This window comes from Thalia democratica, chromosome 3 (genome assembly GCF_965202585.1).
Source record: "Thalia democratica chromosome 3, ktThaDemo2.hap1.1, whole genome shotgun sequence".
Lineage (NCBI taxonomy): Eukaryota > Metazoa > Chordata > Thaliacea > Salpida > Salpidae > Thalia > Thalia democratica.
In genome coordinates, this window is record NC_139167.1 from 98,457,567 (window position 1) to 98,471,539 (window position 13,973).

At 24.5% G+C, this 13,973-nt stretch overlaps 1 protein-coding gene across 6 annotated transcripts in view; it reads right to left on the minus strand.

Moving 5' to 3' along the window:
- Window positions 1-13,337, minus strand: part of LOC145831548 (serine/threonine-protein kinase N2-like) — a 55,046-nt gene extending 41,709 nt beyond the window's left edge. For all 6 annotated transcript variants that reach the window (XM_082938838.1, XM_082938835.1, XM_082938837.1 and 3 more), the window contains exons 1-6: window positions 13,181-13,337; window positions 11,739-11,889; window positions 9,396-9,574; window positions 7,663-7,771; window positions 5,716-5,858; window positions 103-280 (exon numbers count right to left, since the gene is read on the minus strand). In XM_082938838.1, coding sequence (XP_082794964.1) covers window positions 103-280; window positions 5,716-5,858; window positions 7,663-7,771; window positions 9,396-9,574; window positions 11,739-11,889; window positions 13,181-13,330 — 910 coding nt within the window. In that variant the 5' untranslated portion in view covers window positions 13,331-13,337. The remainder of the gene's footprint in view (window positions 1-102; window positions 281-5,715; window positions 5,859-7,662; window positions 7,772-9,395; window positions 9,575-11,738; window positions 11,890-13,180) is intronic.
- Between the last annotated feature and the right edge of the window lie 636 nt (window positions 13,338-13,973).

Genomic DNA, 13,973 nt, shown 5'->3' on the forward strand with positions numbered 1-13,973 from the left:
TAAAAACACAACCGTTAATAAACTAATTATTTATTTATTTAAATTTAATTAGTATGAAAACACAATTGTTTATAAACTAATTATTATTAATTTCAAACAAACCAGTGAGACTTGCGGGTTTGGGCAGTGTGGCGTACAACTCGGAGTTCTTCACTCTCCCGTTTCCGTTTTCGCGCCTCTGTGACGTCATAATATCGTCTTGCAGCTCGTGAGACCTCATGTCGAGCGACAGCTTCAATAGGTCCAGCTTGGCCGACGACTCCTGCTGCTTTTCTTGCACCTGTGACGTAACAATAATTGGTTATTTGCCGTGTGACGTAATAATTGTTGTTTGTTTGTGACGTCATAACTACCATTTAATTGTTTTTCTTTAAATTTCGACACATATTCGGTTGTTTGTGTGTAACTACAATAAATTTATTTTTCTGTTCAAGCAATTTGTTTTAGAGAAAATAAAGAATGTTAAAAAAACAGTCCACAAAATATTACAACAGTTAGACTTTTTTACTTTATTTATACAGTGTTTTGAAAAAAAGTTACAACAGTTGAAATACTATTAAAAAATGCTTTTTACTTTATTACAAATCATGCGAAAAACACCACAGTAGTTATAATGCATGCAATATTTCAACCGAGATATTATTTAAATAATATATATCTCAGTTAATAAAATATAGTTTACAAACAAAGATAATAACGAAGAAATTTTAAAGAAAAATGTTGAAATAATTTACGGTTCAACATTTTACATTTGTACAGAAAAGGATTTTTGAATATTAGAAAAACCCATAGATCGAGGTTATTTAAAAAAATAAAAAACACAATAATTGTATTACAAACTAAACTTGCAATAACACAAAAAATATATATAATATTATTACTTTATATAATATTACATTTAAGTTTTATTACTTTAAAATGTTGCAACGTTGGATAAATAAAAATTTAAAACGATTCTGTCATAATAAAAACATAACAAAATCATTTAACTTAATTCTGTAATGTTTTGTTGGTTTCAAATTGTACATACTTAAATAAAATATCTTTTAATAACAGATGATTTCATTCATAAAACAAAACAAGAAAAAATAACTTTAAGATGCAAATTAATTTAATTTTGGGTAAAAAAATCCAAAACAAAGTTATTTCCGTCAAATTAGATTTAATTATTATATAAAAAAAATTTGTATAAACTGTTATTCGTCAATTTCATTGATTATAAAGTTATTCAACCTAAAAAAACACTTGTATTGATAGGATGATTTCATTAAATATATATATATAAACAACTCTTTACATTTGTTTTTTGTTTACTAAACTTCAACAAAATATAAAAATATTACAAAAAACGTCAATAGAAAATACCAGTTAAATATTATAGAAAAAAAAATATATAAATAGTGGAAAGTTTGAACAAAAATAAATAGTAAAATCTAGGTATCGTTTAAAATTATTTTGGCTTTTATTCAAGTAACATCTAAAAACATTTTAAAAATAAAAACAATGCCGTCAATATGAATATTGATTTCAAAACGTATTTTTATAAGAAATAACATTAACCTTTCAAAGAATACCAAACAAAGTAAAAGTGAAGTTTCGATCGGCAAGTCATTTAATTTTTGAAGTTTTTTTTTTTGATAAATCAAAATTAAAGTAACGTTTTAACAAAATTTATACAAAACAAATTATAAATGGTTACAATCAATAAGTTAAAATTTAGTTTTGATCAGTTTGTAAGACGGTAAGTGCAAAAATATATAAAAAATATTTATTTGAAAAGAACAAGTTTACATTAAATCACAAATATTAAATTTACAACAAAATGAAATGTTGAATAATCATATGCTTGTGCAGTTTAATGAAAGTTTACATTTCACAAAGTATAAAATTTGCAATGAATCGTGAATAATCATATTGAGAGAGTGTATTTACAGATGTTTGTAATTTTTTTAGATGGGTAAAAAGTCAAAAGAAGTTGAAAAACTGGTTTGTAATAACAATTAGTACATATATCAACAAAAAAAAAACAGCAATTGTTAAATAAACTTTTCATTAAGTCTACTTATTTATTTTAGCTTTGGAAAAGTGCTTGTATATCAAATATGAATGGTATATTTATTTCTCTTGAAATTTATTACATGCGAACATAAATTTTACCGGAGAGTTTAAAAAAAATACTATTTGATAACAATTAAAATATGTAAAGCTAAAACAGCAAACAAATGAAAGTTTTCAGAAGATGCGTTTAGTTAAATAAAAGAAAGTTTATTGTTGTAACTTAGTGTACAGTTGCTGTTCAATTTGCAGGTAACTAAGTGAATATTTTGTTTTTTTGGTAAGTAATAAACTTTATAAACAAATTATTTTAAAACAATCAGTAAAGCCAATTTTGAAAACACAGAGAAAAATAATTTTTTAAAAAGAGAACACTTAAGTCTATTACGAAACATTACGATGAATAAAGACAAATATAAAAAAACACATCAATTTAAATAAATTTGTAAAAATTCATTCACAGAACTTCAAGCAACACCGAAAAAACAAGATGAACAAACAAAAACTGAATAAATTTTAAACAAAAGTATTTAATAGCAACAGCTGTTTTGATTGAATAAAAAATATTTAATTCCTTTTTTATGGTAGTTTGGTTGAAGGTGTATTTTTATGTTTTTTTATTAATTATTTTCTACTTAAAAATCGGTGCTTATAAATCATTCTTTTTAACTAAATTTGTGATTCATCACATTAGTGTTCATAAGAGCTAATATTAAGTTAGGGGTCGGCAAACTGCAACCCGCCAAAATGTTTTTATTTTAAATGATATGGAAGGGAAAACCTGAGGCCCCGTTAAAAAAATTAACAACAAAAATATATATGTTGAAACTCAAAATGAAGAAAAAATAACAGGAAATTCTTAGACTAGATGTTTCCGGTCAGTTATGAGGAGCGAAACACAGCCGCAAATTTTTACATTTTTTCTAATTTTGCACACACGCACCTAATACCTGCCGACCCCCGAGCCAAATTTTATGACAAAAGTACACAAAACACCTGTAACTATTAAAGAAAATACTTTTTTTAAATTATTCAGTTTTGTTTAAAAAACATAATTTTGTCGAACTCCACAGACACTCAATGAAACTTCAACCTTTTTGAGCAACTTTTCATCGGAAGCGAACCTTCCTTCGTACAATCCTCGTTTCTTCAGCAATTGCACGAAACTGCATCTGCGCTGCTTATCCACATTGAAGCAAATACAAGAATATATTTGTTTAGATTCAAGAATATATTTTTAGATTCAAGAATATTTGTTATGACATGTTAAGTGTATGTAAAATGTTTTGAAGGTATTAGTTACCGCTGTTATACAAAAGTTTTTGTTTACTAGATAGTATTAGAAACAATTTAAAAGTTTCAATTTAACTAGTACAGTTCTTCCTCGCTTATCCGGTTCTCGCTTAAAAGATTCCTCGCTAACCCGGCCACTTTCAGTCGGAAAGTTAATTTAATAAGAAAATCAACTAGAAGCAAATACAAAAAAAATACTTGTTTATATTTATATATTCATAATTAAAAGTAATTAAAAGGTGCACAAAAAATCTATTACAAAATGTTTTTTAGATACAAGAATATTTGTTTAGATATATGTTAAAGAGTACGTAAAATGTTTTGAAGGTATTAACTAGTACTGTTATATAAAAAAAATAGTGAAGTAGTGTTAAGTAATGTTAGTAAATTAAAAAAAACTTATTTAGTTAATGTTAGTAATAACTGGATAGACTTTATTAAAAACAGTATTCAAAACACTTTATTAAGAAATACAAAAATATAAGTAAAAATAAAGGTGTTTAGTGTACAGAAATGGTTAGTAAGAATATTTTCACGGGGTGTTTTTTTTTAAACTTTAAATAAACCAAAAACTTGAAAGTTTAATTAAACAATTTTATTCATTTAATTTATTACAGGAGAAATTTATAAATATAAAATCTAAACAAAACTAAATATATGTATAACACTAAACAAACATAACCAATTAGATTTAGAACTAATTAGGCGTAATCACCCAGCTAGATGCTAATTATGCAACTAGATAAATTAAAGTAAGCAATTAATAGTTAATGTGTGTTAAGCATTCAAATTGGATTAGTAGTTTGGCATGCTCACATTTGGTATACCAATTGTAAAATTTGTGTTTACAAAATTAAGTAATTGTAAATTTTAGTTAGTGCTTACATCACATAACAACAGTAAATTTAAGCTTAAGTCTTTAATAATAGTTTTAGTAACATTTTCAATTATTTTACTGCTGATTTCAATTAGTATTTTATTGGTTGTCTAATAAATATCAACTGATTACAAATTATAGTAAACTTATACACAGTATATACTTATTATAATTTGAAAATTTAGTCTATGGCTCTCAATATAAAACAAATTGTAATTGTAAATTTTGTGTTTGCAATATTTAGCAATTGTAATTTTTGGTTTAGAGCTTACAATTTAAAACAACCAAAAACTTTATTAACAGTTTAGCTTGGTTGATAATTATTTTTTATATGTTAATATGATTTAACTGATTGAAAATCTAAACTTAATTACATCTACTTGATACTGATTACCTACTTATTACTATCAGTATATAGCATTTTAATACATATGTAAACTTATAGGCAATAAAAAACTCTTAAACTCTTAAATACAGTACGCAGTAATGTTCTTAATTATTTTACTGCTGCTCTCAATTAATTTTATTGGTTATAGTAAATATCAATTATTTACAATCAGTCTATAGTAAACCGCTTAAAAATTAGTGTTTGCAATAAATACCAGTGAAATTAATTCAGTTTTAAATTTTAATATAGGTTTCATTATAACTTTTATATTTTCATACTTTAACTTTCAATTAATTTTATTGGTTGCAGTAGTAAACCACTTAAAAATTAGTGCCTGCAACAAAAACCAAATAAATTAATTCAGTTTTAAAATTACTACAGCTCTTATTTAATAAGTGACACAGATAATTAGATAATTACTTTTCTTAATTAATTTATTGGTACAATAGAATGTTGTATAATTTATTAAATCACTTATGTGATACTCATTATTGGTTTTGCAAAACAGTTTTTGGGAGATAAATTCTTTTAACAACTTTCAATTAAAGTTTTCAGCTTTTAATTGCTTTTATTGATTTTTTAAGTGAGAAAAGTTTATTTTTAGACTTTCTTATCTTCGCAGACTAAAACGCTTCAAATGATTGTAATTTACTTTTTACTCACTAATGTAAGTTTAAAACCATTTTTTAATGTAAATGACCAAATAAAAAATTATGCAATCAAAAAAGAATTATATTGTTTATCTTTGTGTAAATTTAACAAAACTAAAGAAAAATTTATTGAAAGTTAAAACTAAATAAGTACAACTAAAGTCAATAATAATTTTGTAAATAACCTGAGTTTTTGCTGACATGTTTTTATCTATCAAGCAAGATAATTATAAACTTACAATAAAACAATTATTTAATATTCACAAAAACTACAAAACTTGCAACTTAATATGCTTTATAAAAATAGTTATTATGTTCTCAAGTATAATTTTTAACGTAAAAAACAAACAAAAAGTTCCAGTTTGTAATGCTATCGTATTTATCAAAAACAAATATTAAAAACAAAATAGCTATATATAAATATAAAATAAAAAGCAAATTCAAATACTTACAGCTTGAAGAGCCTTCTTGTCAGCTTGCTTCAAAGTACGGCTCAAATTTTTATAACCATCAACAATTGCTGACTCAATTTTGATGTGATGTCTCAATTGAGCTAGTCTCCACTCTATTGTGTGGTTCTCTGATTCTAATGAACCTGTTAATTAAATTTATCAATGAAAATATATTTACTGTATATTTTTAGAAATGCCTCAATTGAGCTAGTCTCCACTCTATTGTGTGGTTCTCTGACTCTAATGAACCTGTTAATTAAATTTATCAATGAAAATATATTTACTGTATATTTTTAGAAATGCCTCAATTGAGCTAGTCTCCACTCTATTGTGTGGTTCTCTGACTCTAATGAACCTGTTAATTAAATTTATCAATGAAAATATATTTACTGTATATTTTTAGAAATGCCTCAATTGAGCTAGTCTCCACTCTATTGTGTGGTTCTCTGATTCTAATGAACCTAAAAAGATTAACTAAAATTAAGTTTTTATTTACTTACTGGTTTTTTGATTTATTTTAAGACTAATTTGTACATAATTAGTATTATGCGTTTAAGTAATACTGTGTTTGTTCGCCTATATAAAGTTTTCATTTACGTTTTCATTTTCAACGCATGAATTTACATATAAAATTACTTAAATGTTAACCAAAATAAGTATGAATAAGATAAAACAACAAGCAAGTCTAATTTTAAATCAAAGTTAAACATAAAAATAATTAGTCAAACTTTATTAACTATACATAAACACTAGAAACATTTAAGTTTACAATTAATCATTGTAAGTTAAAAGCAAAAAACGATGAGTCATTTTTACACATGTTGTTTTTTCAAGCAGTATATTTCTATAGTTTTAGTTCTTTTTTGATAAAAACTTTTGTTATACATAAATGCAACTCTGTAAATTTAGCTACAACTAACAATCATCTATATACATCAGGGGTCGGCAAATCTTGAGTCAAACTTAAACCGCAAAAAACAATTTTACAGTAGCCAGAAGCAAGTTGAATTTCAGTCATATTAAAATATGCCCTGTATTTTATGCTTGTGTAAAATAAATTTTGGCCTAAATAATGTTTATTTAATAATGTATTTGTTGTCGTATATGTTTTTACGCAAAGAAAATACAAGTAATGCAGTAAGGGAAAGTTCACTTTCGTATTTTAAAACATAGCCTGTTTATGCTTATGAGCAAAAGTAAACTTCTGCCTATTATATACTTATTTTATTACAAGTTTTTTTTGTATTTTGAATTAAACACTTTCAAAAATACCTTGGCCTGCTAATGTTTTTCAAGAAAACCTGACCCCAGATATAGATTATGTAAATATTGCATTTGCTTTGTATATTAATTGACATGAATAACATTTTATTTTGAGTTTTACTTATTCTAGAGTACTTTTATAACTGCTTAAAACTAACTGAGCCCTATATAAGAATACTTTAGAAGCTGGTTGATATATATTTAAAATGTCAATTAAAATTTTTGGCTGTTTTTTTTATTAATTAATTATTTACAACGCATAATATTATTAGCGTATAAAATTAATTTATAAATGTTTGTATAACAGTCCTGTAGAAAGTGATTAAGTTTAAATAATCACCTTATTTTTCTATGTATATATATATATATAGATATACACCATTATACTTTCCAGAGAATTGGATTTAAAAGACCGATTTTTCTATCAATAATTTCTGCATTCTTAATTCTATTTCAATAATAATAATAAAACACATACACTTTGTTATACTTACTAGATTTAGAAGATTGGTTTTTAAATAATAATATCTGCATTATCAATTAATATTTTAATAATTATAATAAAACACATATAATTTTGTTATACTACCAGATTTAGAAGATTGATTTTTCAGTGACAATATCTGCATTATTAATTAATATTTTAATAATAATAATAAAACACATATATTTTAATATACTTACCAGATTTAGAAGATTGATTTTTCAGTAACAATATCTGCATTCTAATCACTTCTATTTTCTGTTTGCTTTCCTGCAGCATTTTTGCTGCTTCTGCTACAAGACTTTGATCCTGCATAACAATAATAAATTGCTAATTTCTTAATTGTCTTTAATCATATTTTCCACAATTTTTTATTCTCATCTTTAAAATAAATTGTCAAGTTAATCTAATATAGTTAAAAAATAATAGTTATTTGGTGTAACAACTTATAATGCCATTCATGCATATATTTTAAATCTCTGCTTTTTAACTCTACAAACTGCTGCAAAAATAGTAATTTGTTCAAATAATCGAAACAGCAATCGTTTATTTTTTGTATAAACTTAAAATGTAAATTATTTATCCTTCAACTTTTTTATTGAAACCAAACATTTTGATTTGCCAGACTTTTCTTTTATAGACACTTTTTATGAAATATCTTAAATTAAACTAACAACTTTAAGTAGTATACTTGATATCAAAATAAAAATTGTAGAATTATATATTATTTTTATAAATAAACTTTTCAGATTAAATTTACCAGCATACTGTAAACAAATATTTATTGACACAGTGACCTACTTAAACTTTTTAAATCACTTTTATTGTAATTATTTGTTTTATTACATGAACTATTAACTCAAAAACATTTAATTTTATAAGCACTATAAGAATAATAACTTTTTAAACCTGTTTTTACTTAATATTTTTAGCTTGTAAGCATACTTAGAAGAAACTGAACTTGTTATTTAGTTAATATTACGCCACACATTCCTAACATGTTAATTTTTAAATAAAACCTCAAGAATTTTATGGTTTACTCAAGTGAAACTAAACCACAAAACTTGTAGTTTATTAAACTATTTCAAATAAAAAAGTTTAATAAAAAACTTAAGTTTATAAACTTTGTTTATCACTCTTTTCTATATATTGATAATAATTTGAATAAAATAACAATCAAATTTTTATAACTAAAATTTAAGAACTAATTTTAACTAATTTATACTTTTGCACTTAAGTATTTCAATAATTTCAAACTAAACTATTTTCACACTGATATAAAAAAAAGTATTCAACAAATCTTGATTTAATTTATGTCATATTTAGTTATTTATATTGATATATTATGTCTACCCAATATTTCTATTCTAACAATACATTCTTTTAGAGGTGATAAACCTCGCCAAATTTTAGCTTTGTTGTATGTAGTAGTATATATTTTTTAATTAATAAATGAACTTTAATGAAAACTTGGTGCATAAAATATCAAGGTTGTAAAAATTGTTACTACTTTATCTAACACACATATCTATTTAAAACATTATACGTAATGACTACTACACTTCAAAAACATCGACCACGTTTTTATTTTTCACTCATTATTTGAAAGTGCTTGGAGTACTTTCAAAACTATTGTGAGCAAGTTGAATACAAAACTAAATAAATAAAATAATATATAAAATTAATATAAAGTTGAAACACATTTAAAATATCTATTTACTTATACGAGTAACAAACCTAGTTAAAGTTTTGATTAAAAAAAACATTAACTTACTAAAATAGTAAAAAGTTTTTTCAACATGAAACTAAAAACAAAACTACTTTAGCTCAATGTTTTTTTTTTTTTTGCTTAACATTATTTTTCATATCCAGCCATTCATATTAGAATACTTACTTATAATATTAATATACTTCTATAACTTCTATAACAAACCTTCCCAGGCTTCAGCTTGATCATGTTTTCAGCGCCGTCCCTGACACTCCTCTCAATCCTCAACTGTTTTTCCAACCCGATGATCCTCGGGTCAACATCAGGGTCTTCACTGTTGTTGTTATCAGTTGTCGGTTTCTTTGCAGGGGCTTTTCTGTCGCCCTTGGCGTCTATTTTGGTATCTGTTTGTAATAGAAAAACTCAAACCACTGTGTTTTAAATTAAATAATTATTGCATATTTGTTTAAACCTAGCTTGTAAAAATTACAATATCAAACATTTTCACTCCCCTTGGTGCTTTTAGTCACTTATATTCATGAGGCCTTCTTATAAGAAAACAAAAAAGCTATGGACCTTTGCAACAATAATTTATAAAAAACTCCATTAAATATGTCTAAGATTTTATTTTTGCTTTTCATCACATACTTTAGAATATCCCTTGAAAGTAAGTTTGGCCCTTTTTCTGATCATAGTCCCCTTTTACAGCTTATAGCCCCCAAGAAGACCATGTGGCCCACTTTGGGAAACCCTGTTCTAGTCAATTTAAATATTATTTAAATATAATTTAAAAACAATATTTATCATTACCATAGTCATTGATGCTAGTACTTCTTTCAAATTACAATAATTTAATTTACAAATGTTTTTATTGTAAACCATATCATTTTCCTACATACTAGTAAAGTGCTTATTCATTTATCCGGACACTTTCAGTCAGAGGAAAATTCAAAAAAGTTTCAATATTATTCAATAACATTATTGTATGATATACAAATACTTAAGCTTAATGCTGTAAGAAAATTTTAAGTGTTTTTATAATTTCTACAATTTTGTTTGTTATTATGATGTAACAATACTACTAAAGATTACATTTTAAATTTGTTTTAAACTAGTTAAGTTATCAAAAACCTTTGCATGTAAACGTTAAGTCAGTCAGTTTAGAAATCTTAAAAACAATGCTATTAAAACATCACATGTAGTTTTTTTTTATTTTTAAATTACAGAGCTTTTTCATAGTGAATATTGTAAGTTGATTTTTGATTTTATTTTATAGAAGTTCTGTTTGATTTTTAACTCAAACAATATTACAAAAACGTATATTGTTGCAGAGGGTTAGTAAGTCTGATGTTTTTCTACCTTAAAAAAATAATAAACCAAAAATTAAGCTTTTATTATTTATCATTTTAATATCTATTTCAAAAATACTATGTATTTGTACTTATTATAAAACTTTAATTATAACACATTGCATAATAACAGCAGTTGTAATATTTTATGAATAATTAATTTTTTGTAGTTATCCGGATTTTTGGTTATCCGGACATGTTTACAGAAAAATCTTGCCCTATGTGTCCGGATGAAAGAATAAGCACTGTACTTATTTACCATCATTATTTTCTTAACTTGGTATCTTTAAATGTTTCTAAAGAAAACATTTACCATTATCATTTTCCTTTACACTAATACCTCTTTTAAATTAAAAAATTATTCCTACAAAAACTTTTATCACAAATTTTATTACCATTATCATTTTCTTTTATGCTAATGTTTTTAGCCAACTTGAACATTATTTTATAAATTCAAATAAAAAGTTTACCATTATATTATCATTATCATTTTCTTTTATACTAGTACTTATTTTCCACTTTCATTTTCTTAACTTGGTATCATTGTTAATTATTTCTTAATATTTTACCAATCATTATTATTTTCCTTTATGCTAGTGCTTCTTGTCAACTTAAACATTATTTTCATATATTTTTATAAAACATTTACCAATATCACTAATATTTTCCTTTACGTTAGTATTTCTTATCAACTTAAACATTATTTTTATACATTTTATTACAACATTTACCGTTATCACCATCATTTTCTTTTATGCTAGTACTTCTTATCAACTTAAACATTATTTTTATATATTTTACCAAACATTTACCGTTACCATCATCATTTTCCTTTATGCTAGTACTCCTAGTCAACTTAAACATTATTTTTATATATTTTAATAAACATTTACCACTATCACCATCGTTTTCCTTTATGCTAGTGCTTCTAGTCAACTTAAACATTATTTTTAAATATTTTAATAAACATTTACCACTATCACCATCGTTTTCCTTTATGCTAGTGCTTCTAGTCAACATTAACATTATTTTTAAATATTTTATTACAACATTTACCAATATCACCATCATTTTCCTTTATACTAGTGCTCCTTGTCAACTTAAATATTATTTTCATATATTTTACTAAACATTTACCGTTATCACCATCATTTTCCTTTATACTAGTGCTTCTTGTCAACTTAAACATTATTTTCATATATTTTATTACAACATTTACCAATATTGTCATCATTTTCCTTTATGCTGGTGCTTCTAGTCAACTGAGCCGCTTCCAGTTCCCTCAGTTCTTCGTGTAAATCTTCCAGTTTTTTGTTGCAAATCTGCAGTTTGCCCTCGACTTTCATCAACTGTTTCTTGTCCATTGCGGCCTGGAAATCATAAAACACTTTATCACACAAAATTTAAAATTAACTTAATTTTTTACTAACTAATTTTGAAATTCATTTTTTGTTTATTGCCGCCTGATTGATTGAAGTTTAAAGTTATTCAATGAGCAAATTTTTGTTACACTATTTTTTTTGCCAAGTTTTAATTCTGCTAATTTTAATTTTTCAAAAAAAAAATCTAAATTATATAGACCATTTTATTTGCACAAAGTGGACACCCATTCATTGAGAATAAACATTTAAAATTAATAATAAGTAATTGTTTAAGCAACAAGATAAAATAGCCGAAACAAAAAACTCAGAAAATAACACCAACTTGTAAAACAAAGTTTGATCCCATATGACCTTAAGTTTATAATTTTTCTTTAAATTTTATTACTACCTTGTCATGAAAATACACCATATACATTGAAGCCAAACAATAATAATGTAATCTTTCATTTCTAAACAGAACTTAATAAATTTTCATTCTTTTTATATTGTTATTTGAAAAAATTAATAATAAAAGTTAAGGGCATAGGGGGGTAAACACCCTTTTTTGGTTTTTGATCTTATTTTATATAGTTTTTACTAAGCTACAAGATGCTTTTTACAGATTTAAAAAATTCAAAATAATTTTTGAGATATAGCCAGTCAAAGTCGGAGGCAACAATAGGATCCTTATGGGAGGCGCAAACTAAAATGGCTAATAACTAGAAATCACTAAAAATCTATCTCCTCCTACGCTTTTTGAGATAACTACCTCAAATTTTCAGGAACTGTTCCTTGCAGTATTTAGAAAATTCTGTCGGAACAGAATTTAAAAAAAATTAAAATAAATATTTTATAACAAAGAAACAAAAAAAAACTGTTTTTTTTTGTTTATTTTTTTTTTTAAATTTTTATTTTTAAAATTTTTGAAAATTCCTTCCAACAGAATTTTTCAAATATATCAAGGAACATTTCCTGAAAGTTTAAGGTTGTTATCTCAAAAAACGTAGGAGAAGATAGATTTTTAGTGAAATAGTCTATTTTTGCCGTTTTAGTTTGCGCCTCCCATAAGGTTCCTATTGTTGGCTCAAACTTTGACCGGCTATATCTCAAAAACTATTTTGAATTTTTTAAATCTGTGAAAAGTACTTTGTAGCTTAGTAAAAACTATATAAAATAAGATCAAAAACCAAAAAGGGTGTTTACCCCCCTATGCCCTTAAATACAACAAAGGTTGTAGCTGTTTATCAACAACTAAAATGAGTATTGTTAACAGCAAAAATACAATTTTAAAATTATTCACCCTCTTCAAATTTTCCATTCCCTCTTTCATCCTCAACTCCATTTTAATTTCTTTTTTAATTTTGTCTTTTATCGTCATCAACTTTTTCTGGACCTGAGGGTCCGCCAGACCCAGCCCTTTATTGTCTATATCATCAATAATATGGTCCATTTTTAATTTATTTTCATTCTGTAAAAGTAATATTATTTTACTACATTAAGATGCAGTTATTTATTGTCATATCATCAACAATGTGGTCCATTTTTAATTTATTTTCATTCTGTAAAAGTATATTATTGCAAATATTGTTGTAGTAAATCATATATATTTACTACATTAAGATGAAATTATTTATTGTCTATGTCATAAATTATATGGTCCCTTTTTAAATTTATTTTTATTCTAAAATAGTTATAATATTATTGTATATTATTATATGATTTTCTATTTATTTTTGAAATAAACTCTTGGAAATTAATTTCTTCAATACTATGGTCAGTTTTTAGTTTATTTTTATTCTAAAACAAAACAGTATTAATTTACTGTAGTCTCTACAATATTCTCCATATTTAATTTATACTAATTATTATATTGCTTTTTTTAGCTGTTTTCAAAAGTATTGACCAATTTATATATTCAACATAAATAAAAATATAACAAAATTCATAAATATAATTAAAATTGTTTTTACGTGACTGTCTTTCTTGATTTTTATTTTTTAATTGAATATATTGTGAATAACACAAAGAAAACAAACATATAGACAGCTATAACTGTAATATTTTTTTACTAACAATAATTAGTCATAATTAAA